General features: G+C 45.4%; 1 protein-coding gene across 1 annotated transcript in view; it reads left to right on the top strand.

The window, feature by feature from the left end:
* The first annotated feature begins 5,787 nt into the window (after positions 1–5,787).
* The window catches only part of LOC120319383 (bactericidal permeability-increasing protein-like), a 33,453-nt gene continuing 15,525 nt past the window's right edge, over positions 5,788–23,715 (top strand). The window contains exons 1-7 of the mRNA XM_039368196.1: positions 5,788–5,985; positions 10,928–11,042; positions 12,623–12,751; positions 15,221–15,376; positions 17,346–17,409; positions 19,935–19,998; positions 21,377–21,468. Coding sequence (XP_039224130.1) covers positions 5,877–5,985; positions 10,928–11,042; positions 12,623–12,751; positions 15,221–15,376; positions 17,346–17,409; positions 19,935–19,998; positions 21,377–21,468 — 729 coding nt within the window. The 5' untranslated portion in view covers positions 5,788–5,876. The remainder of the gene's footprint in view (positions 5,986–10,927; positions 11,043–12,622; positions 12,752–15,220; positions 15,377–17,345; positions 17,410–19,934; positions 19,999–21,376; positions 21,469–23,715) is intronic.

Raw genomic sequence — 23,715 nt, 5'->3', positions numbered from 1 at the left:
TCTACTCAATCCAGCTGTCCCTGGAAGGGCTGTAGCTTCTTGAACCTTGTCAGAAGGGTGGAAAATTAGGGCGGATTTTCCCCATCGTGGTTTAGGACCTTAGAGAAGGGAGGGGGGGATAATGAGGAAAGGCAAGACCAGCAATGTTGTGGTCCAGACTGGGAAAATAAGAGGGTAGGGGAACATGTAAATGGAGTGGGCCGAGGGGCCCTGGGTGGTCTGTGAGCTGTGGTGTTTTCCTGCAGATGTTTCATGATAGCTCGGATGATGTTACCTAGTTGGGTCATGAAACATCTGCAAGAAAAAAAACCAAGCTCAGAGAGCACCAAGGACCCCACAGTTCTCTTCCTCCTCTCTGCAAACCCCACTTCCTTTTAGCACTGGTAATAGGTAGGTAGGTAGGTAGGTAGGTAGGTAGGTAGGTAGGTAGATAGATAGATAGATAGATAGATAGATAGATAGACAGATGAGATAGAGATAGATGATAGATGATATAGATAGATAGATGGATAGATGGATAGATAGATAGATAGATAACCTTTATTGTCATTTTTTACATAGATAGATAGATAGATAACCTTTATTGTCATTTTTACATAGATAGATAGATAGATAGATAGATAGATAGACAGATGAGATAGAGATAGATATAGATGATAGATAGATAGATAACCTTTATTGTCATTTTTACATAGATAGATAGACAGACAGACAGACAGACAGACAGACAGATAGATAGATAGATAGATAGATAGATAGACAGATGAGATAGAGATAGATATAGATGATAGATGATATAGATAGATAGATAGATAGATAGATAGATAGATAGATAGACAGATGAGATAGAGATAGATATAGATGATAGATGATATAGATAGATAGATAGATAGATAGATAGATAGATAGATAGATAGATAGATAGATAGATAGATAGATAGATAGATAGATAACCTTTATTGTCATTTTTTACCGTGGGCACAATGGCACACATTAAAAATGAAATTTAATTGCTCTCAAAGTGTACACATGTGCATAACACATTTAAACATACTATATACAACATATGTATAGACCTACATCCTTACATATAAGTAATATATAATGATCCCTAGTTGGATAATGAAACAAAAACAACCAAGCTCGGAGAGCAACAAGGACCCCACAGTCTTCCTCCTCCTCCTCCTCCTCTCTGCAAACCCCACTCCCTTCTAGCACTGGTGATGTTCCCTAGTTGAGTAATGAAAGATCTGCAAGAGAACAGACAAGCTCAAAGAGCACCAAAGACCCCACAGTCCTCCTCCTCCTCCTCCTCCCTACAAACTCCCCTCCCTTCCAGCACTGATGACGTTCCCTAGTTGGGTCATGAAACGTCTGCAAGAAAACAACCAAGCTCAGAGAGCAACAAGGACCCCACAGTCCTCCTCCTCCTCTCCACAACCCCCCCTCCCTTCTAGCACTGGTGATGTTACCCAGTTGGATCATGAAATCTCTCCCAGAAAACATCTCAGCTCTGAGACCACCAAGGACCCCACAGTTCAACCCTGAGCCACAAATATTCTCTTCTACTACCTGGCTTCCCCCCCAGCCTCCCCCAGCCTGGTGCCCTCCCGATCACTCCCAGAGTCCTGGGTGCAAGCTCATCAGGAAAGCCCCCCCAATCCCTCTCAGGCAGCTTCAGGATACTCCGTTGGGGCAAACATGCGGACTGCTTTCAGAATATAATATCTCGGTTAAAGCTTCACCTCCAAGTTTAATCAAAACTTTAGATCTTGCGCAGGCAGTATCCAAAAAACTGAAGCCAGTAGCTACAGTTCTGCGATCGATCCCTCCCCCCACCAAAAAAGTCTTGTGCTTTGAACAAAAGGATGTTGCTGCTATCTTTTTTGAGACCCTCTTTAATTAATTAATTAATTAATTAATTAATTAATAATAATAATAAAAAAAAAAACTGGTGGGATCATAAAATAGAGAAAGTCATAAAAAATGATAAGATTAAACTGCTCTGGGACTTCAGAATTCAAACAGACAAGCATCTGCAACACAACACCCCAGACTTAACAATTGTCGATAAGAAAGACAAAAAAGCCTGGATAGTGGACGTGGCAGTGCCTGGAGACAGTAGAATAGAGAGAAAGAACTGGAGAAGATAACAAAATACAAAGACCTCCAAATAGAAATAGAAAGACTGTGGCAAAAGCAAGCAAGGGTAGTACCAATAGTCATAGGTGCCTTGGGTGCAATCCCCAAAAAACTGGAGCACCACTTGAACACCATTGGCATTGACAAATTCGCTATTAGTCAATTGCAAAAGGCGGCCTTACTAGGAACTGCTTCCATCCTGCGACGATACCTGTAATACCATCAAACATCCACATCTGCCTATCCCAGGTCCTGGGTAAGGACTCGATAGGTAGACAAAATGCCAAATCCAGTCTGAACATCTGGCTGACTGTGCGATGATCCATAATAATAATAATAATAATAATAATAATAATAATAATAATAATAATAATAATAATAATAATAAAGTTGGAAGGGACCTTGGAGGTCATCTAGTCCAACACCCTGCTCAGGCAGGAAACCCTATACCATTTCAGACAAAGCGTTGTCTAATCTCTTCTTAAGAACTTCCAGTGTTGGAGCATTCACTGCTTCTGGAGGCAGGTTGTTCCACTGGCTAATTGTCCTCACTGTCAGGAAGTTTCTCCTTAGTTCCAGGTTGCTTCTCTCCTTGGTTAGTTTCTATCCGTTGCTCCTTGTCCTGCCTTCAGGCGCCTATAAAATAGCTTGATTGATAGATTGATAGATTGATAGAAGCTTTAGAGCAGTGGTTCTCAACTTGTGGGTCGGGACCCCATTTGGGGTCGAACGACCATTTTACAGGGGTCACCAAACAAGGCTGACCGCCATTTTTTCCCCCTTTTTTGGCCATGCCCCTGGCACCCGGTGATATATAAGTGGTTGGGGGTCACCACAACATGGGGAACTGTATTATGGGGTCACGGCATTAGAAAGGTTGAGAACCACTGCTTTAGAGGGAGGGTCCGACTAGCGAATCCAACGGAGTCAGCAGCCTCGAGACATCCCAATCTCTTAATGCAAAACTTTATTGAGTACATCGTTTCGGCACAGGTGAAAGCAAAACCAGCTCTGGTTAAATTCCCCGGCAAACAAATATAACTATAATATGGAAACCTCCCTCCCCCAATTAGTGCAGGTCACATTGTCCAGTTGAGTGTCACCATGTTGTTATGAGGAAGTGTCTCTGTGGTTAGCAGCCACCTGCGGAAGTGACCTTGGTCCCCAGGGACTGGTTTCTTGATTTCTGGAGCCTGAATTCCATCTCCCTCTTCCTTCCCTCCCAGTTTGTTGGCAAACTGGGAAACAAAACAAGTAGAACCACTCCCCAAATGAACTCAATGTAATTCTAGCCAAGCTTAACCTGTTCTGCAAAGGCTTGTACCAACCCTTTGGGTGGTTGTGGAATGTAAGCAGAGAAACAGCAGAAATAACACAAGCAGATCTACATATAAAAAGCTAGTAAGGACTGTTCTCTCTCTCTCTCTCTCTCTCTCTCTCTCTCTCTCTCCTCTCTCTCTCTCTCCCTCTCCCTTTCCCTCTCCCTCTCTCTTTTTTTCTCTTACACTTTTTTCCCTCTCATTCTCTCTCCTCACTCTTTTTCTTTCTCTTTCTCTCTCCCTCCCCCCTCTGTCTTTTTTCTTTCTCTTTTCTCTTTCTCTCTGCTTTACTCTCTCTCTTTCTTTCTCTTTCTGTTTCACTCTTTTACTTTCTTTTCTCTCTTTCACTCTTTCTTTTTCTTTTTCTCTTTTTTCTCTCTGTTTTACTCTGTCTCTCTTTCTTTCTTTCTCCTTCTGTTTCACTCTTTCTTTTACTTTCTCTTTTCTCTTTCTTTCACTCTTTCTCTCTCTTTCTCTTCTTTCTCTCTCTTTCACACTTTTCTTTCTCTCATTCTCTCTCCCTCCCCCTCTCTCTTTCACTCTCTCTTTCTTTCTTTCTCTCTTTCTCTCCCTCCCCCCTCTCTTTCTGTCTTTTTTCTTTCTCTTTTCTTTCTCTTCTCTTTCTGTTTTATTTTTTCTCTCTCTTTTTCTTTCTCTTTCTGTTTCACTCTTTCTTTTACTTTCTCTTTCTCTCTCTTTTTATCTCTCTTTCTTTCACTCTCTCTCTCTCTCTCTCTCTCTCTCTCTCTCGCTCTCGCTCACGCGCGCGCGCACACACACACACACACACACACACACACACACACACACAAAGATGCACCAGCAAGAAAGCCTTGATTTTCCTTGGCTGAGCTGAGCTTGGTGAAAAGCACCTTGGCTTAAAAAAGGGGGGACTGCTTGCAAGCTGAGCCAGTCCCAGTTTGCTGCAACGGAGCAGTTCTCTGGGACTTCCTGTTTCTTCTAGCAGACTTCAACTGCCTGGCTGAGGAATTCTGGGAGTTGAAGTCCACAAGTCATAAAAGGGCCACGTTTGAAGAGCCCTGCTCTAGCCTGTCAGCTCAGACCCTCCTCTGCCTCCCACAGACTCCCCTCCTTTTCCCAAAAGGAGGATCAAAGCCTTGATGGAGAGTAACTTTCCAAGTGGGAAAGTCCTAGTGGACGATCACTTGACCTTGAGCCAGCCGTGTGCAGCAGCAACAGCCCAAAAAGCGAATACAATCCTGGGTTGCATAAACAGAGACATAGAATCAAGATCATGCAAAGTATTAGTACCGCTTTATAAAGCCTTGATAAGACCCCACTTGAAATATGGCATCCACTTTTGGTCACCACAATGTAAAAAAGATGTTGAGACTCTACAACAGTGTTTCTCAACCTTGACAATTTTAAGACATGTGGACTTCAACTTCTGGGAGTTGCAGTCCACATGCCTTAAAATTGTCAAGGTTGAGAAACACTGCTCTGCAAAGAGTACAGAGAAGAGCAACAAAGATGATTAGGGGAATGGAGGCTAAGACATGTAAGGAACGGTTGCTGGAATTGGGTATGTCTAGTTTAACGAAGAGAAGGACAAGGGGGGACAGGATAGCAGTATTCCAATATTTGAGGGGCTGCCCCAAAGAAGAGGGAGTCAAGCTATTCTCCAAAGTGCCTGAAGGCAGGACAAGAAGCAACAGATGGAAACTCATCAAAGAGAGAAGCAACCTGGAACTAAGGAGAAACTTCCTGACAGGGAGAACAATTAACCAATGGAATGGCTTCCTCCAGAAGTTGTGGGTACACTGGAGGCTTTCAAGAAGAGCCTGGACAGCCACTTGTCTGAAATGGTATAGGGTCTCCAAATGGTTGAGCAGGGGGTTGGACTAGAAGACCTCCAGGGCCCCTTCCAAAAGTATTATTCTCTGTTCTATGATGCGAGGACGTGGCATCCAGGCTGGAGGTTTTCATCACCGGAGGTTTTCGAGAAGAGACTGGACAGCCACTTGTCTGAAACAGTACAAGAGCTCCTGCTTGAGCAGGGGGCTGGACTAGAAGACCTCCAAAACCCCTCCCGTCTCCCTTCTTCTGTGTTCTACTGGCCATCTTTTACAATGCTCTGATGTTTGCTTCTTACCCAACTGTGTCACATCCAAGCCATAATCTCTGTGTGAGTCACAGGACCGCAATGTCCAAATAGCAATGTGATAGTAGTCACCCTCTGAAGAATCTCTGGGGAAAAAACCCTCACTCCAAATCAAGGCTGGTAAATGGGTCAAACCCCTTTCCGGAACGAGAGCGCAGCTTCCTGCTTCTTCACAAAGCTCACTCTTGCTTCCTCTTTCTCTAGACCAGAAGCGCCCAGCGGCAGGGTCTGCAGACACTCACCCTGGTCTGAGCAGAAGGTCTCCAAGGGTTTGGCTGTGTGTGTGAGAGAAGATGTGCAGGGTGAGCCTCCTGGCATTCTGGCTTTGCTGCGTAGTGCCTTCCTCTGAGGCCGTAAATCCGGGATTTGCAGGCAGAATCACCAGGAAAGGCTTGGATTATGGTAGGTACCCAACTGGTTTTTCCACCGCCCCCAGGAAACCCACCCCCCCTCTGCCCCACAGCCAACCATCTGACAATGAATGGGGTGCAAGGAGATTAGAGGGGTGACCCTAAAGTGACTCTCCCGTTTTGCATCATGTTGCAGCTATTTGTCTGGAAGGGTATAGGATCTCCTTCCGTGGGGAAGGGGTTGGGCTAGGAGACCTTCAAGATCTCCCTTCCACCTCTGTGTTCCAAATCCCCATGAAATCTGAGTAATAGTAATAGTAGTAAAGTTGGAAGGGACCTTGGAGGTCATCTAGTCCAACCCCCTGCTTAGGCACCATTTCGGACAAATGGCTGTCCAGTCTCTTCTTAAAAACTTCCAGTGTTGGAGCATTCACCGCTTCTGGAGGCAGGTAGTTCCAGTGGTTAATTGTTCTCACTGTCAGGAAGTTTCTCCTTAGTTCTAGGTTGCTTCTCTCCTTGATTAGTTTCCACCCGTTGCTTCTTGTCCTGCCTTCAGGGGCTTTGGAGAATAGCTTGATTCCCTCTTCTTTGGGGCAGCCCCTGAGATATTGGAACATTGCTATCATGTCCCCCCTCGTCCTTCTCTTCGTTAAAGTAGACATACCCAATTCTAGCAACCATTCCTTATATGTTTTAGCCTCCAGTCCCCTAATCGTCTTTGTTGCTCTTCTCTGTACTCTTTCTAGAGTCTCAGCATCTTTTTTACATTGTGGTGACCAAAACTGGATGCAGTATTCCAAGTGTGGCCTTCCCAAGGCATTGTAGAGTGGCATTAATACTTCACGTAATCTTGATTCTATCCCTCTGTTAATGCAGCCTAGCACTGTGTTGGCCTTTTTGGCTTGTTTTTTTTTTTTTTTTTTTAGGGAATCATTAAAAACAGGATTCCTACACACTAATCCTGACTTTTTCAGCTGGTCTGCGAGTTCGTTCTTTGAAGAAGGACTAAGCTGGGTTATTGCATGCAACGGGTGTTGCTAAACACAAATGAGCTGCAAACCAACTTGGTTTGTCTGGGGCTAAAACAGGTGTTCCTCAATCCCTTATTGCTTTGCTGGCTGAGAAATTCTGGGAATTGAAGTCCACAAGTCTTAAAGTTGCCAAGGTTGAGAACCCCTGCTTATTGGATTGGACCTGGAGGTTGAAGACCCTAGGCCAGTGGTGGCGAACCTATGGCACGCGTGCCAGAGGCGGCATTCAGAGCCCTCTCTGTGGGCACGTGTGCCGTCGCCCCAGCGCCACCTCTCCCCATGACCCCCTCCTCACCAGCAGCCCCCCCCAGAGGAGAGTCATCCCCGGGTGTGGCCTGCACACAACAGCACAGCCAAGGACATGGCAGCAGGCAGAAGGGACAAGACTCCACCCTCCCACCCCGTCGTGTGCAGATGATGCTGTGGGGCGCGGGTGGAGGGCGTGGACACCATGGCACTGCAGGGCCGCCTGAGTGATCTGCTGCAGTGGGCTGTGGAGGCAGTGGGTGGTCCTGTAGGGAGGCGGGGCAGGCGGGGGCAGGCAGGAGGGGTGGGGTGATTTTTAGGCACTCGGTCGCTAAAAGGTTCGCCATCACTGCCCTAGGCCAGAGATGGTGAACCTTTTAGAGACCGAGTGTCCAAACCACAATCCAAAACCTACTTATTTATCACAAAGTGCCAGGGCTGCATTAGCATTGTGGTGTCCTCGGGGAGGGGGGTGGATGGGGGCATGACACACTGGGTGGGCCTGGCCCACTGGGTGGACATGGCTGCAGTTGTCACGGCAGAGTGGGTGGGTATGGCTGGGGTGGGCATGGCCACCTCGATGTTGCTCATGGGGGGGGGCAGACAGGGTTGGGGGAGATCTAGGGTGTCTCTGGTGGGTGGGGCAGTGGGCAAGAGGCCCAGCATAGATAGGGGGAGGCACGCAATCCTAACTGGGACTGGGGGGCCATGGTGCCAATGAGGATCTGGCTTTCCCTGCTCGGGATGGCCTTTGGCTTGCTGGATGTGGGCGTGCTGTACCACCTCTATTTGAGGTCACTAGCTGGCTGCTTCGCCTCCTTTGTGCTGGGTGGGGCTGCTGCTCCAGGTGGTGGCAGAGGCCTAATGGACCTGCACAAGCTGCTGGCAGCGGCGGCACATGTGCCCACAGAGAGGGCTCTGAGTGCCGCCTCTGGCACGCGTGCCATAGGTTTGCCACCACTGCCCTGGGCTCAGCCATGAAGGGGGTGTCTGAAAAGCAGAGGGTCTGGGAAGTGGAATACATTCATCCATCAGATTCGTTTGTTCTTTTTTTTTATTAAAGATTTTTTATTTTCCATTTATCCAACATAATTATACAATTATACAAATTCACGTTACAAAATAAGATAAATTCATGACCATAACCATAACCATAGGTGCCGCTTACTCATTCCCCCAAGCTGCCTCTACCCTCTCTAATACCTTCCTTACTTCCCTCCTCTTTCTCTCCTCCCCTCACTACTCTCTTCCCCTCCCCTTCTCCTCTTACCATCCTACTTCCTCCCTTCACCTTCCTCCCCTCTCATCCCTCTACAAGAATGCAGTGTAGGGGAAGTGCCCAAGCAGCACCTCTCCATAAATTACCATATCTTCATTATCCTATTCTACCTATTTACCCACCCACCCACTCACCCACCCACCCTCAACCCCCCTCACTTCCCAGAGCAGAGTACAGGGTTATTGATAACAAAATGAACAATATACAATAAAAAAGAAAAAAGAAAAGAGAGAAAAAAAAGCATACTTAGCCCTTAATTCCCCTTAAATTACATCATCATCTTATAAAACATTTACTATAAAATTTACTCATAAAATAAATGAAACTTTATAGTCCCATACTTTTTCTGAATATAATCTATCCATCTTCTCCATACAATAATATATCTTTCTTGTGTATGATCCTTTAAATAAGCAGATAGTTTTGCCATTTCTGCAAAATGAGAAACTTTAAATATCCATTCTTCTAAAGTAGGCAACGAATCTTTCTTCCAATATGAACCTACTAATAGCCTTGCTGCAGTTAATAAATTCAACATTAAAATAGTTTCTTTATCATCTAAATCCACAAAAATACCCAATAAGAATAATTGAGGAGTAAACTTTATGATTTGTTTGTTCTTGATAAAACCTGTACCTTGTGTAATCGTCTTGCCAATTTAATTTTTTGATGGTGCTTCTCAACCTCAGCAACTTTCAGAGGATGCTGAAAGAGCCGAGGTGGCGCAGCAGTTAGAGTGCAGTACTGCAGGCCACTTTAGCTGTGTTCAGCAGGTCAGCGGTTCAAATCTCACCGGCTCAAGGTTGACTCAGCCTTCCATCCTTCTGGGGTAGGTAAAATGAGGACCCAGATTGTTGGGGGCAATGTAAATATATATATATACATTGCTTACTGGTGTACACCACTTAGAGAGTGCTTGCACTTAAAACGGTATATAAGTCTCATAAATAAATAAATAAATAAATGCTCTTCAACTCCCAGAATTCCCCAGTCAGCAGAGGTGGCTGGGGGATTCTGGGAGTTAAAGTCCACCTGCCCAGCTGCCGTTTTATGCTTGATTGTGCTTTGCTGCTAGGCAGTGGCAGACTGCCGTGAGCTACGGAGATGGGGATGAAGTGGGGGGAACACTTGGGGAAACGGAAGTAAATGCTGTACCTCCTCCAGATGCTGCCTCAAGGCCACCCAGCTGGAAAAATGAGGGGGCCACACACCAAACTGGGCTTGGACGGACCATTATGAAAGCATCTTTCCTGAACCTGATGGGTTACACTGGGATGGGCAACGGGAGACCATTAAGGAAGGGAAAAATAGGACTGAGGGATTTTGCTGCGCGATTCTCAGCTCTGGCTTTGCACTACTGTGATACACGGGACTTCTAATAAACCATAAGTTTCTCATGCATTGCCATGTTTAGAGGTTTAAGTTGTGGCAGGTCTGACACAACCCCTCTTAAAACAGCCAAGTGTGCAAAACACTCTTTTAGATCATTTACTTGTGACAGACTGATTGCGCGAGCCGAGTACAGTCCGGGAGGAGAGATCAAATAAGGAGGCAGTTGCTATATAATGATTGAAATCCCACTTCTTTTACCTGGCTTGCAACCGGTGTAAAAAGGGGTTATGATGTTGCTTGTAGCCAACAGAAGATCCTTTTGAATTGGGATGAATTGAGACCAAACTGGCGCACCGTTGGGCGGAGGGACACAACTCCTTCAGAGAGAGGTTCCTGGAGGAAGGGGTGACTTGAACCAGATCTTCTAAGTTCATTGAGCTGCTGGTGTCTATTAAAAAAAGACACAGGCGAATACCTGTAGCTCAGGTTTGTCATTTTCTTGCAGGTGTTTCATTACCCAACTAGGGAGCATCATCTGTGTAGAAGGGAGTAAGGGTTGAGGAGGGCAAGGAGGAGGAGGACTGTAGTTGTTTCTTGCAGATGTTTCATAACCAAGTGGGTAACATCATCAGTGTCAGAAGGAAGAGGGGTTTGCAGAGTGGAGGAAGAGGAGGAGGAGGAGGAGGATGACGACAACTGTGGGGTCCTTGGTGCTCTCTGAGCTTGATTGTTTTCTTGCAGACATTTCAGTACCAAACTAGGTAACATCATCAGAGCTAGAAGGGAATGAGGTTTGCAGAGAGGAGGAGGAGGAGGAGGAGAGTGGGGTCCTTGGTGCTTTCTGAGCTTGGTGGTTTTCCTGCAGACGTTTCATAACCCAACTAGGCAATATCATCAGTGCTAGTGAAGGAGTTCTCTCTTAGCACTGATTACGTTACCTACCTGGGTCATAAAATGTCTGTAAGAGAACCACCAAACTCAGACAGCACCCAGCGCCCGGCAAATAAGACCCATTTCTTTTTCACCTTTAAAAAAAATGTAGAGTATGAAAGCTCGAAAGGAGTTTAAAAAAAAAAGTCAGCCCACAAATTGTCCACTTGTTTCAGCGTGCCAACAGGGAGTTGCAACCTTGCAGAAGGACTTGCTTGCGATAACTCTGCCGGAATTCTCTGGCTCCTACCGAGTGAAAGTGATTGGAAATGTCGACTACAGATTCTACAGGTGAGTCCGCTGGAGCTAAGAAAGGGAAGTAGCAACTTCTGTTTGCTGGACTCAGAAGGACCGGGGGAAAATTATAATTCCGGAAACGCTTCAAGCCTGTGGAGTGTGCATGTGAGAACAGGCTAGGGCGTAAATCCAGAGCCCCACAGTGGGTCTTGCTTGGTCTTCCCTTGGGAACGTGTCATGGTTCCGACAGATGAAACTCTTCCAAAAAATTGGAGGCATTGTTTACCTTAAAGAATCTTTTATTGGAGTAGCATAACATTGGCACTGCATAATCGAAGCCAAAAACTGAATTCCCCTCCCCTGGGCACATGGTATGAAAGCACAATTCCCTCCTCCAATTAACAGTCATAAATCACATTCCCCAATTAGCTTGAAGCACAGGCTTCCTCTCCAGTTCTCCAGCCCCCCAATTCCTTATCAGCTCTGGGCTCAATATCCTTGATTCTCACACTAGGTTTAGTGTTGTTATGTCTAGCCAGAGTTTCATTCACATTCCCCCCCCCCCCTATTCCCAGCATCATCTAACTCTGAAAGCGGAAGGGAAAAAGATGGCTCCATTTCCATCTGTTGTCAATGCAAAACACCCGATGTTAGCAGCGTTGACAGCCTCTTTGAGAGAAAGAACATTTTGTTCAACTTGAATTTCATACAAGGAACTGAAAATGTGAGGGTGACATCAGTTGATCTGCTTGTTGGGTTAGCCCATTTCCTGGGTGATAGAAGGAAAGGGAAGGTCTTCAAAAATTTAATATTGAAAGAGAAATTTAAAATTGAATTTGCTGCAGTGGAAATTGACTGAGTGGAGAAGCAACTGTGATGCTTGGACAACAGGAAGTTTGAAGACCCCTGGACTAAATCCTACTTCACACGTACATTAATAATTATATAAGATATTAGACATAGTCAATCGGTTATTTTGAGTTCTGGGGATATTTTATGGCTCCTTAGAACAATAGGTTCTTTCCTGTTTTTCTGTTTAGTCTGCCTTTCCTGTTATCCCATTCAGCTAATTTTCCCTGGCTAGCCATTTTGTCTTGCGGCTATTTTTACAGCTTGTTTTTTTCCTTTTCTCACTCTGAAAACCCAGCCAATTTTTGCCTATGTGTTATTCTATTCTATTCTATTCTATTCTATTCTATTCTATTCTATTCTATTCTATTCTATTTGTAATTCTCTTCTATTCTATTCCATTCCATTCCATTCCATTCCATTCCATTCCACTCCATACTATCTTCTATTCTATTCTATTCTATTCTATTCTATTCTATTCTATTCTATTCTATTCTATTCTATTCTATCTTACATCCTCCATTTATGCTACCCTTTCCTGGTTCCCATCCATTGAAGCTTTTATGGCAAGCTTGTTTGTCTACTCAGTAAGTTTCCATCGTACCGTAGACTTGACTGAATTCATCATATTGGTGCATATTTACCAAAGCTTAGCAAATGGTCTGAATGTAACTGCTCAGTCTTGAATCAATCTGGCTGGACACGCTGATGGCAAGATGAAGCCCAGCCACTCAACTCAGAAATTCAAAAGCTTTTTTTTTCCTCCTCTCCATCCTTGTTTTCAGTCTGAACATTCGCAGGTTTGAGCTGCCCCATTCAACAATTGAACCCATGCCAGGCCAGGGCGTGAGAGTCTCCATCAGGAATGCTTTGGCTGAAATGACTGGCTGTTGGCAGCTGAAGAAACGTTGGCTGTGAGTCTCCCTGCTCCTTACCTTTCCATACCTTTGTGGTTGCTTCTGAAACTGGCTGAGTACCAGAAGGCCATTCATCCCTCTGCTTTGTGGCAGAAATAACTGCATCTCGAAACAGAAAGTTCATTCTAGGGCTATCATGGCTGGCCTCTTGGACATCACATGGACCTTTCAACCCCGTGGTTTAGAACAGAAGCTCAGGCAGCCGTTGCCTGGTATCCCAAATCCACACACTTTAGAATAATTTTATCTACCTCTGTGCCCGTGGAGATCCTCCATCATCCAGGTCATGGTTGTCCCAATCGTGTTTTCTTTAAAAGGCAACTGGATTTTCTTGTTTCCCACCCCCCTTGGAAACATTTTTCTTCTCATCCAAGAAGTAAAAGAAACTTGTTGGATGAGAAGCAAAAAGTTTTCAAGCAAACCCCCCCCCCTTCAAGAAAGTCCAGTTGCCTTTTGGAAAAAAAAACACTTTTGGGATAACTACCTCCGTGCAAGTGGAAGGGGAACAAAAATCTTTTCTGTTGGATCAGGAAGACTCCTGCATCGCGTCTATGAGCTTGGGGTCCTCAATGCCCCTCCCAGGCAATTGGGCAAATTAAGTATTTACTAGCTGAACTTCAGCAACATCTGTTAAACCAGCCCTGTGTAAAGCATGGAACTTTAGTCCACACGGAATGGAGTCAACACATGGCCAAGGTCTTGTATCTCCATAGTGGGACTTAGCTTTTGAGCAGCAAAGCTGGTCAAAAGCACTAAGTCCAGAAGAAACGTTAAGATATACAGTAGATCTTCCATTCTTCAGAGCGGTCTAGAATCATCCAATAATGGAAGGATATGTTGGTTGTTTGGTTAAGTTGGATGAGTTGTTTGTTTGTTTGATTGAGTGAGTTGGATGAGTTCAATGAGTTCAATGAGTTAGTTGGTTGGTTGAGTGAGTTGGATGAGTTGGTTGGTTGAGTGAGTTGGATGAGTTGGTTGGTTGAGTGAGTTGGATGAGTTGGTTGGTTGAGTGAGTTGGATGAGTTGTTGGTTGAGTGAGTTGGATGAGTTGGTTGGTTGAGTGAGTTGGATGAGTTGGTTGGTTGAGTGAGTTGGATGAGTTGGTTGGTTGAGTGAGTTGGATGAGTTGGTTGGTTGAGTGAGTTGGATGAGTTGGTTGGTTGAGTGAGTTGGATGAGTTGGTTGGTTGAGTGAGTTGGATGAGTTGGTTGGTTGAGTGAGTTGGATGAGTTGGTTGGTTGAGTGAGTTGGATGAGTTGGTTGGTTGAGTGAGTTGGATGAGTTGGTTGGTTGAGTGAGTTGGATGAGTTGGTTGGTTGAGTGAGTTGGATGAGTTGGTTGGTTGAGTGAGTTGGATGAGTTGGTTGGTTGAGTGAGTTGGATGAGTTGGTTGGTTGAGTGAGTTGGATGAGTTGGTTGGTTGAGTGAGTTGGATGAGTTGGTTGGTTGAGTGAGTTGGATGAGTTGGTTGGTTGAGTGAGTTGGATGAGTTGTTTGGTTGAGTGAGTTGGATGAGTTGGTTGGTTGAGTGAGTTGGATGAGTTGGTTGGTTGAGTGAGTTGGATGAGTTGGTTGGTTGAGTGAGTTGGATGAGTTGGTTGGTTTGAGATGAGTTGGGAGTGAGTTGAGTTGGGTTTGAGTGAGTTGGATGAGTTGGTTGGTTGAGTGAGTTGGATGAGTTGGTTGGTTGAGTGAGTTGGATGAGTTGGTTGGTTGAGTGAGTTGGATGAGTTCAATGAGTTAGTTAGTGGTTTGGTTGGGTGAGTTGGATGAGTTGTTTAGTTGAGTGAGTTGGATGAGTTGTGTAAGTTGGTTGGTTCTTTGGTTGAGTGAGTTGAATAGGTTGTATGAGTTGGTTGATTGAGTTGGATGAGTTGATTGATTCTTTGGTTGAGTGGATTGAATGGGTTGGATGAGTTGGTTGGTTGGTTGAGTGAGTTGGGTGAATTGGTTGGTTAGCTGATTGAGTGAGTTGGATGAATTGGATGCATTGGTTGTTTGGTTGAGTGACTTGAATAAGTTGTATGAGTTGGTTGGTTGGTTGAGTTGTGTGTGTTGATTGGTTGAGTGAACTGAATGAGTTAGATGACTTGGTTGATTGAGTGAGAGACAAAATCCATCTTGATATTTACCTTTATTTAATTGCTCTTAATTTTAATGCTTTTATACTTCTGCTTTTTTGCCATTGTAAGCCTCCTAGGGTCACTCTGGGTAGTGCAATGGGTGGCATATCAATTTAATAAATAAACACATCTTGACCTCTATATGAACATTGTAGTCCTGCAAGGCAGCACACCAGTGTCAAACGGGACACTATCAGGTTGAGCAGTGGGAGGGGACACGACAAGGAATTGAATAACAGGAATAACTGCTTCAGCCTAGGCTTAGGCTGGTGGCTTCGTTATCTCTTGAAACAAATGTCTGAGATTTTGGGGGGTGCTCCTGTTGTGTTGTGTCTCCTACCAGCAAGGACCAGGGCTCCTTTGAACTGAAGGTTGACGGCATCTCCATCTCCGTGGGCTTGCAACTGGGGAGAGATGGTGCTGGGAGACCCACGATTACCATCTTGGATTGTAACGCCCACATTTCCAATGTCGACATTGACATATCTGGCAAATGGGAGTAAGTCAATTTTGTTAATATTCACAGAAGGTTCTTCATATGAATATCTGCCCTTCACATTAGCATCAGCCAAGGGAGGAGGAGGAGGAGGAGGAGGAGGAGGAGGAGGAGGAGGAGGAGGAGGAGGAGGAGGAGGAGGAGGACTGTGGGGTCCTTGGTGCTCTGAGCTTGGCTGTTTTCTTGCAGACATTTCATGATCCAACTAGGGAACATCATCAGTGCTAGAAGGGAGAGTGGTGTAGAGAGGAGGAGGAGGAGGAGGAGGAGGAGGAGGAGGAGGAACGATGATGAGGACTGTGGGGTCCTTGGTGGTCTCTGAGCTTGGTGGTTTTCTTGCAGATGTTTCTTGCAGATGTTTCCGAACTAGGTAACAACATCAGTGCTAGAAGGCAGTAAGGTCTGTTCTCTGTTTATATACAGCTGGTTTGCCCTCTCAATGAGAGTATTCTTGGTAGTTCCTTGATTAGGCTGTTGTTTACTGCTGGCTTGTTTGTCTGTTAGATAATCATTTCTTGATTGGGGTATTGTTGAGTAGTGATAATTAGCAATTGTTGGCCTAGTGTTAATCTAGGTGTTAATCTTTGCTTATCTAATTGTTGATTGCTAGGGAGGAGATCTTTTGGTCTTTTTTCTTTCTTCTTTGCCCCCTTTGAATGGTAGGTAGAGGTTGTTTATCCTCTTTTTTTCTGTTTTCTTTTTTTTGCAATTTTTTTTTATTTTAGTTTCAAGTTTTGTATTAATTTTACAATATTACATTTACATATTTGAAAAGTAGCGTGGCGGCTGAGCACAGTAATTCCGTTACATTTGAATATCATCAGTACAAATCTCAAATTATTACAACAAACTAATTCCCTCTCTTTTCCCCATGATATGTACCGTCATGTTCAAACCATTATAGTTCTTATTCTATTAATCAAACAAAAAATACCTTTCTAATATTCACCAATAATCTTCAGTCTATGCATATCTTAATTAATTTGACATTCCACCTTTTAGACAATAACCTAGTAAGTTTTTCTTAACTTTAATTTGCCATTGATATTTAAGTTTAACGTTTAATCTTTATCATTTCCAGGTTTTAAATGATCCCAATTTCTAAGTCACATTTGGAGCTAATAATTTTTTTTCCTTTTCTTCCTTTCACTTTCTTCCTTTCTTCCTTTCCAGAAAGAGAAAAAAAAATTGAAAATAAACCACCAACATTTATACCACAAACCCATATACAAATTTAATTATTAGTACTTATACTTTTAAGTTTAACCTTTGTCTCAACTCATAACAATATCTTAAATTCAAATCTTAATCATTTGTAGATGTTCAGATTACATTTAATATTTAATTTTTCCAAATTTTAATTAAACACAATTCCTTTATCCCAATTGCTCCTACATTCTAATATTTAAAATACACATCTTATATTAACTTCTACCCTCTATCTTACCCATCTAATGACAATATAATATTCTTATTTCAACATATTTCTAGATTTTATATGCCCAAAATTTTCTTTATCTCAAATCGTTACAATGTCTTGTATTCAGAATACATATTCTATCTATTTAGATATAGTCTATTTTAGATCTCATATATAGATCAGAACCCCAATCTTTTTCAATCTTATTCTAGCTTTTTTCCTCTGCCAGGTCATTTTTCATATTTTTGCCTTTAAATTCTATTCTATTCTGTTCTGTTCTACTCTACTCTACTCTACTCTACTCTACTCTACTCTACTCTACTCTACTCATCAATGGCTTGATGAGTTGACCCTCAAAAGCCTCCTTGCCTTCTTCAAGCCAGAGATTAGAGTAGAGTAGAGTAGAGTAGAGTAGAGAAGAGTAGAGTAGAGTAGAGTAGAGTAGAGTAGAGTATACTCTAACCTCTGGCTTGAAGAAGGCAAGGAGGCTTTTGAGGGTCAACTCATCAAGCCATTGACTATGAACCTCAACTGTGGCCTTTGCTTTTGCAGGTGGCTGTATAACCTATTCAAAAGCAAGGTGGAATCGGCTTTCAAGACAGCCATGGAAAGCAAGGTAAAGACTTGGGACCCTGGGCCTTCACACATGGAAGCAACCTGAAACTAAGGAGGAATTTTCTGAAAGTTAGAACAGTTAACCAGTGGAACAACCTGCCTCCAGAAGTCATGGGTGCTCCATTGCTGGAGGTTTTTAAGAAGAAATTAGGCAATCATTTGTATAGGTCAGTGGTGGCAAACCTATGGCACGCGTGCCAGAGGGTCACTCAGAGCCCTCTCGTGGGCATGCGCACCATGCCCCAGAGGTGGCAACCATCCCTCTTCAACCAGCTGCCTGCTAACGAGGTCCCACGTGGCCAGATGCATCCCAGCACAGCTGGTTTCCCTCGCCCCCGTCCCATCCCTCCTGGCCTCCCATGCTCTCCTTTTCCTGGGCGTGACCCACTGCATCGCCTCCTCAGCTGTCAGCTGGCCGTCCAGCTCAGAAGCAGCTTTTCTGAACTGCTGGTGGTGGGCCATGGAACCCCAGAGTGGGGCTATGGCTGCTGACGGACACTGTCGGCCCCCATGCGCTCACTGGCCTCTGTGTGTGGGGGGCGATGGTGTCAGGCAGCAGCCGCCCCGGCCCCTGCCTCGCGTTGCCCTGCTACAAGGGCACTCCCGCTCTGCTTCATCGTGCCTTGCCTCATCCTGCAGGATGAGCCTCCTGCCCACTGCTCCACCTGCCAGAGACCCCCTGAATCTCCCCCAACCCTTCCTGGCCCCCACAGGAGTCCCTGCCCACGAGCAACATCAAAGTGACCACGTCCACCTTGGCCACACCCAATCTACCATGACCACAGCCACGCCCACCTGGCACCCGGAGATAAATAAGTGGGTTTTGGGTTGCGACGGGTGGAAACTAATCAAGGAGAGAAGCAACTTGGAACTAAGGAGAAACTTCCTGACAGGGAGAACAATTAACCAGTGGAACAACCTGCCTCCAGAAGCAGTAAATGCTCCAATCCTGGAAGTTTTTAAGAAGAGACTGGACAGCCTTTTGTCCGAAATGGTATAGGGTTTCCTGCCTGAGCAGGGGGTTGGACTAGATGACCTCCAAGGTCCCTTCCAACTTTACTACTATTATTATTATTATTTGGGCACTTGGTCTCTAAAAGGCTCGCCATCACTGGTATAGGTTCTCCTGCTTGAGTAGGGAGTTGGACTAGAAGACCTCCAAGGTCTTATTATTATTATTGTTGTTGTTGTTGTTGTTGTTGTTGCTGTTGCTGCTGCTGTTGTTATTATTATTATGCCAGCAGTGTGCTGCAGCTGCTCCAAAAGCCAACACATTCCTGGGTTTCATCAAGAGAGGGATAGCATCAAGATCACGAGAAGTGATAGTACCGCTTTATATCACACTAGTGAGACCACACATGGAGTGTTGCATCCAGTTCTGGTCACCACAATACAAAAAAAAAAGATGCTGAAGCCCTAGAAAGAGTTCAGAGAAGAGCAATAAAGACGATAAAGACTCAACATGAATGGCTAAGGAAACTAGATAGGTTTAACTGAATGAAAAGAAGGAGTGGGGGTGGGGGGTTAGACATGATAGCAGCCTTCCAGCATTTGAGGGGCTGTCGCAGAGAAGAGGGGGTCCACCTATCCTCCAAAGCACCAGAAGGCAGGAGGAGAAACAATGGATGGAAAATCCCCTGGAATTAAGGAGGAATTTCCCAACAGTGAGGACAATTAACCAGTGGAACAGCTGGCCTCCAGAAGTTATGGGTGCTCCATCGCTGGAGGTTTTTAAGAAGAGACTGGACAGTCATTTCTCTGGCATGGAATAAGGACATAGGACATAGGATAGAATAATAGAGTTGGAAGGGACCTGGAAGGTCTTCTAGTCCAGCTCTGCTCGAGCAGGAGACGCTGCACCAGGGGTCTGCAACCTTAACAACATTAAGACTTGTGGACTTCAGCTCCCAGAATTCCTCAGCCAGCAGAGCTGGCTGAGGAATTCTGGGAGCTGAAGTCCACAAGTCTTAAAGTTGCCATGGTTGCAGACCCCTCCCCTATACCATTTCAGACAAATGGCTGTCCAAACTTTTGAAAAGGACTCTTCCCTCAGCAAGGGGTGGGACTAGAAGACCTTAAGGGTCCCTCCCGGGCCTTGGACTCTATGATTCTACATCTGGGATGGAATCCATTGTGCAACGGGTGGAAAACGGAGTCCTTCGGCGAGTTTATTTATTTTATCTTAACCGCTCTTCAGGGAATGATTAGCAACTGAGACCGATTACTACAGATCTTATGACACTGAGCAATCAAATTGCTCATCCGAATGGAACTCGGCCCGCATTTTCAGACACGGTCATTGGTACTATTGCAAAACTCTATTGCAGCACACAAATGCCTGCTTTGGGTTGGCCTACAAATTGAGGAGGGGGTCACATCCAGCAACCTTCCGTGGTAGGAAATGGTGGCTAAGAGAGGAGCTGATGGCCCTCATTTACCATCTTGTTTGGTTCCTGCTGAAAATGGTTGCTTGATTTTGTTTTTCCTCTCTTAAGGACTACCCTCTTGTGCATTTTTTTTCCCCAGATCTGTGACATAGTGAGAACTTCTGTTAACTCCAAACTGGAGTCCCACTTTCAGTCTCTGCCAGGTAAGAGCGAAACCCTTGGAGTATGAATGGACCCTCAAAAGATTGCTCCATCAGGAGAAGAAGAGCATCATTTAAGGCAGGGGTCTTCAAACTTGGCCCTTTTATGACTTGTGGACTTCAACTCCCAGAATTCCTCAGCCAGGCACGTGTTGAAGTCCACAAGTCATAAAAGGGCCAAGTTTGAAGACCCTTGATTTAAGGAAACCAGCATTTGTTTGCATCTCACTGTTTATGCCTAACTGGTCCAGAGCTTCTAGTTACTCTTTTTACTTATTGTTGGACCCCTTATTATAGAACAGTAGAGTTGGAAGGGACCTTGAAGGTCTTCTAGTCTCACCTGCTCAAGCAAGAGATACAATACCATCCAGGATAAATGGCTTTCCAACCTCTTCTTGAAGACCTCCAGTGATGGGGCATCCACAACCTCTGGAGGCCAGCCTTTCTACTGGTTAATTATTCTAACTCTCAGGAAAATTCTCCTTAGTTCCAGATTGCTTCTCTCCTTGATGAGTTTCCATCCGTTGCTTCTTGTCCTGCCCTCTGAGACTGGAGGCTAAACCATACCATGAATGGTTGGGGGACCTAAATATGTTTAGTCTAATGAAGAGAAGGACTAGGGATGATATGATAATCTTCCAATACTTGAGGGCCTCCAACAGAGAAGAGGGAGTCAAGCTATTCTCCAAAGCATCTGAAGGCAGGACAAGAAGCAACGGATGGAAACTAATCAAGGAGAGAAGCAACCTGGAATTAAGGAGAAACTTCTTGACAATGAGGACAATTAACCAGTGGAGAAGACTCCTGCGAGTCCCTTGGACTGCAAGGCGTTCAAACCGGTCAGTCCTAGAAGAGATCAACCCTGACTGCTCTTTAGAAGGCCAGATCCTGAAGCTGAAACTCAAGTACTTTGGCCACCTAATGAGAAGGAAGGATTCACTGGAGAAGAGCCTAATGCTGGGAAAGATTGAGGGCAATAGAAGAAGGGGACGACAGAGAATGAGATGGCTGGATGGAGTCACTGAAGCAGTAGGGGTGAACTTAAATGGACTCCAGAAGATGGTAGAGGACAGGAAGACCTGGAGGAACGTTGTCCATGGGGTCGCAATGGGTCGGACACGACTTCGCAATTAACAACAACAACAACCAGTGGAACCACCTTCCTCCAGAAGTTGTGGGTGCTCCATCACTGGAGGTTTTCAAGATTGGACAATGATTTGTTTGGAATGATATAAGGTCTTCGCTTTGAGCAGGGATTGGACTAGAAGACCTCCAAGGTCCCTATCAGATCTACATTTTATGGTTCTCCACCATCTTTGACACTGTCCTACAGAAGAGACAAAGATCCTTGATGTCATCCCCATGTTGTCTTTTCCCCCAGTTACCACCAGAATTGACAACACATCTAGCATCGATTATTCTCTGGTTGGGCCACCCATTGCTACAAGCGATTGCGTAGACTTGGACCTCAAGGTAAGCTTCAGCAGAAGACCTGGAGGAGGATGGTCCTCCAGAAGGATGCCCCTCAGATGCTTGTCATTCTTCCCTCCTTCCCTCCCCCTGTGAGTCTCAGCCTCTTTGTACCAAGACAGGATGCAACCATTTTAGGAGTTGCCTACAGTTCTTCTTTGCTTCTTGCTTCAGAATGGAAAGAAACCAAGTCACCGAAGTGAGTGGAGAAGACATCTGGGCTCCCAGATCACCCACTGCTGCTATTAAGAGTCTTCTGTACTACTCACCTCTTAGAGAGCCAGTTGGATGTCATGGTTAAGGCAAGCACAAGCCAGAAACCTGGAGGCTGTGAGTTCTAATCCCACATTAGGCAGGAAAGCTGGCTGGGTGACTTGGAGTCAATTACCAGGAGATGGTGAGTTGACCATGTCCTTATGCCTAAGGCGGAACTAGAACTCACCGTCTCCTTGCGATTGGCCCAAAGTCACCCAGCCGGCTTTCCTGCTTAAGAGGGACTAGAACTCACCGTCTCCTGGTGATTGGCCCAAAGTCACCCAGTTGGCTTTTGTGCCTAGTCAGGACTAGAACTCACAGCCTCCTTGTGATTGGCCCAAAGATACCCAGTTGGATTTATGCCTAGGCAGGACTAGAACTCACAGCCTCCTTGTGATTGGCCCAAAGTCATCCAGCAGGCTTTTATGCCTAGGCAGGACTAGAACTCACAGTCTCCAGCTGATTGGCCCAAAATCACCCAGTGGCTTTCATTCCTAAGGCGGAACTAGAACTCACAGCCTCCTTGTGATTGGCCCAGAGTCACCCAGTTGGCTTTTATGCCTAAGGCGGGACTAGAACTCACAGCCTCCTGGTGATTGGCCCAAAGTCACCCAGTTGGCTTTTATGCCTAAGGCGGGACTAGAACTCACAGCCTCCTGGTGATTGGCCCAAAGTCACCCAGTTGGCTTTTATGCCTAGTCAGGACTAGAACTCACAGCCTCCTGGTGATTGGCCCAAAGTCACCCAGTTGGCTTTTATGCCTAAGGCAGGACTAGAACTCACAGCCTCCTGGTGATTGGCCCAAAGTCACCCAGTTGGCTTTTATGCCTAGTCAGGACTAGAACACACAGCCTCCTGGTGATTGGCCCAAAGTACCCAGTTGGCTTTTATGCCTAGGCAGGACTAGAACTCACAGCCTCCTGGTGATTGGCCCAAAGTCACCCAGTTGGCTTTTATGCCTAAGGCGGGACTAGAACTCACAGCCTCCTGGTGATTGGCCCAAAGTCACCCAGTTGGCTTTTATGCCTAGTCAGGACTAGAACTCACAGCCTCCTGGTGATTCGCCCAAAGTACCCAGTTGGCTTTTATGCCTAGGCAGGACTAGAACTCACAGCCTCCTGGTGATTGGCCCAAAGTCACCCAGTTGGCTTTTATGCCTAAGGCGGGACTAGAACTCACAGCCTCCTGGTGATTGGCTCAAAGTCACCCAGTTGGCTTTTATGCCTAGTCAGGACTAGAACTCACAGCCTCCTGGTGATTCGCCCAAAGTACCCAGTTGGCTTTTATGCCTAGTCAGGACTAGAACTCACAGCCTCCTGGTGATTCGCCCAAAGTACCCAGTTGGCTTTTATGCCTAGGCAGGACTAGAACACACAGCCTCCTGGTGATTGGCCCAAAGTCACCCAGTTGGCTTTTATGCCTAGTCAGGACTAGAACTCACAGCCTCCTGGTGATTGGCCCAAAGTCACCCAGTTGGCTTTTATGCCTAGGCAGGACTAGAACACACAGCCTCCTGGTGATTGGCCCAAAGTCACCCAGTTGGCTTTTATGCCTAAGGCGGGACTAGAACTCACAGCCTCCTGGTGATTGGCCCAAAGTCACCCAGTTGGCTTTTATGCCTAAGGCGGGACTAGAACTCACAGCCTCCTGGTGATTGGCCCAAAGTCACCCAGTTGGCTTTTATGCCTAAGGCGGGACTAGAACTCACAGCCTCCTGGTGATTGGCCCAAATTCACCCAGTTGGCTTTTATGCCTAGTCAGGACTAGAACACACAGCCTCCTGGTGATTCGCCCAAAGTACCCAGTTGGCTTTTATGCCTAGTCAGGACTAGAACTCACAGCCTCCTGGTGATTGGCCCAAAGTCACCCAGTTGGCTTTTATGCCTAAGGCGGGACTAGAACTCACAGCCTCCTGGTGATTGGCCCAAAGTACCCAGTTGGCTTTTATGCCTAGTCAGGACTAGAACTCACAGTCTCCTGGTGATTGGCCCAAAG

Source organism: Crotalus tigris, unplaced genomic scaffold, assembly GCF_016545835.1.
Source record: "Crotalus tigris isolate CLP2741 ecotype Arizona unplaced genomic scaffold, ASM1654583v1 scf7180000020719.984301794:720406, whole genome shotgun sequence".
Classification (NCBI taxonomy): Eukaryota; Metazoa; Chordata; class Lepidosauria; order Squamata; family Viperidae; genus Crotalus; species Crotalus tigris.
The sequence above is the reverse complement of the archived record's forward strand: the minus strand, read 5'-3'. Positions and strand labels throughout refer to the sequence as shown.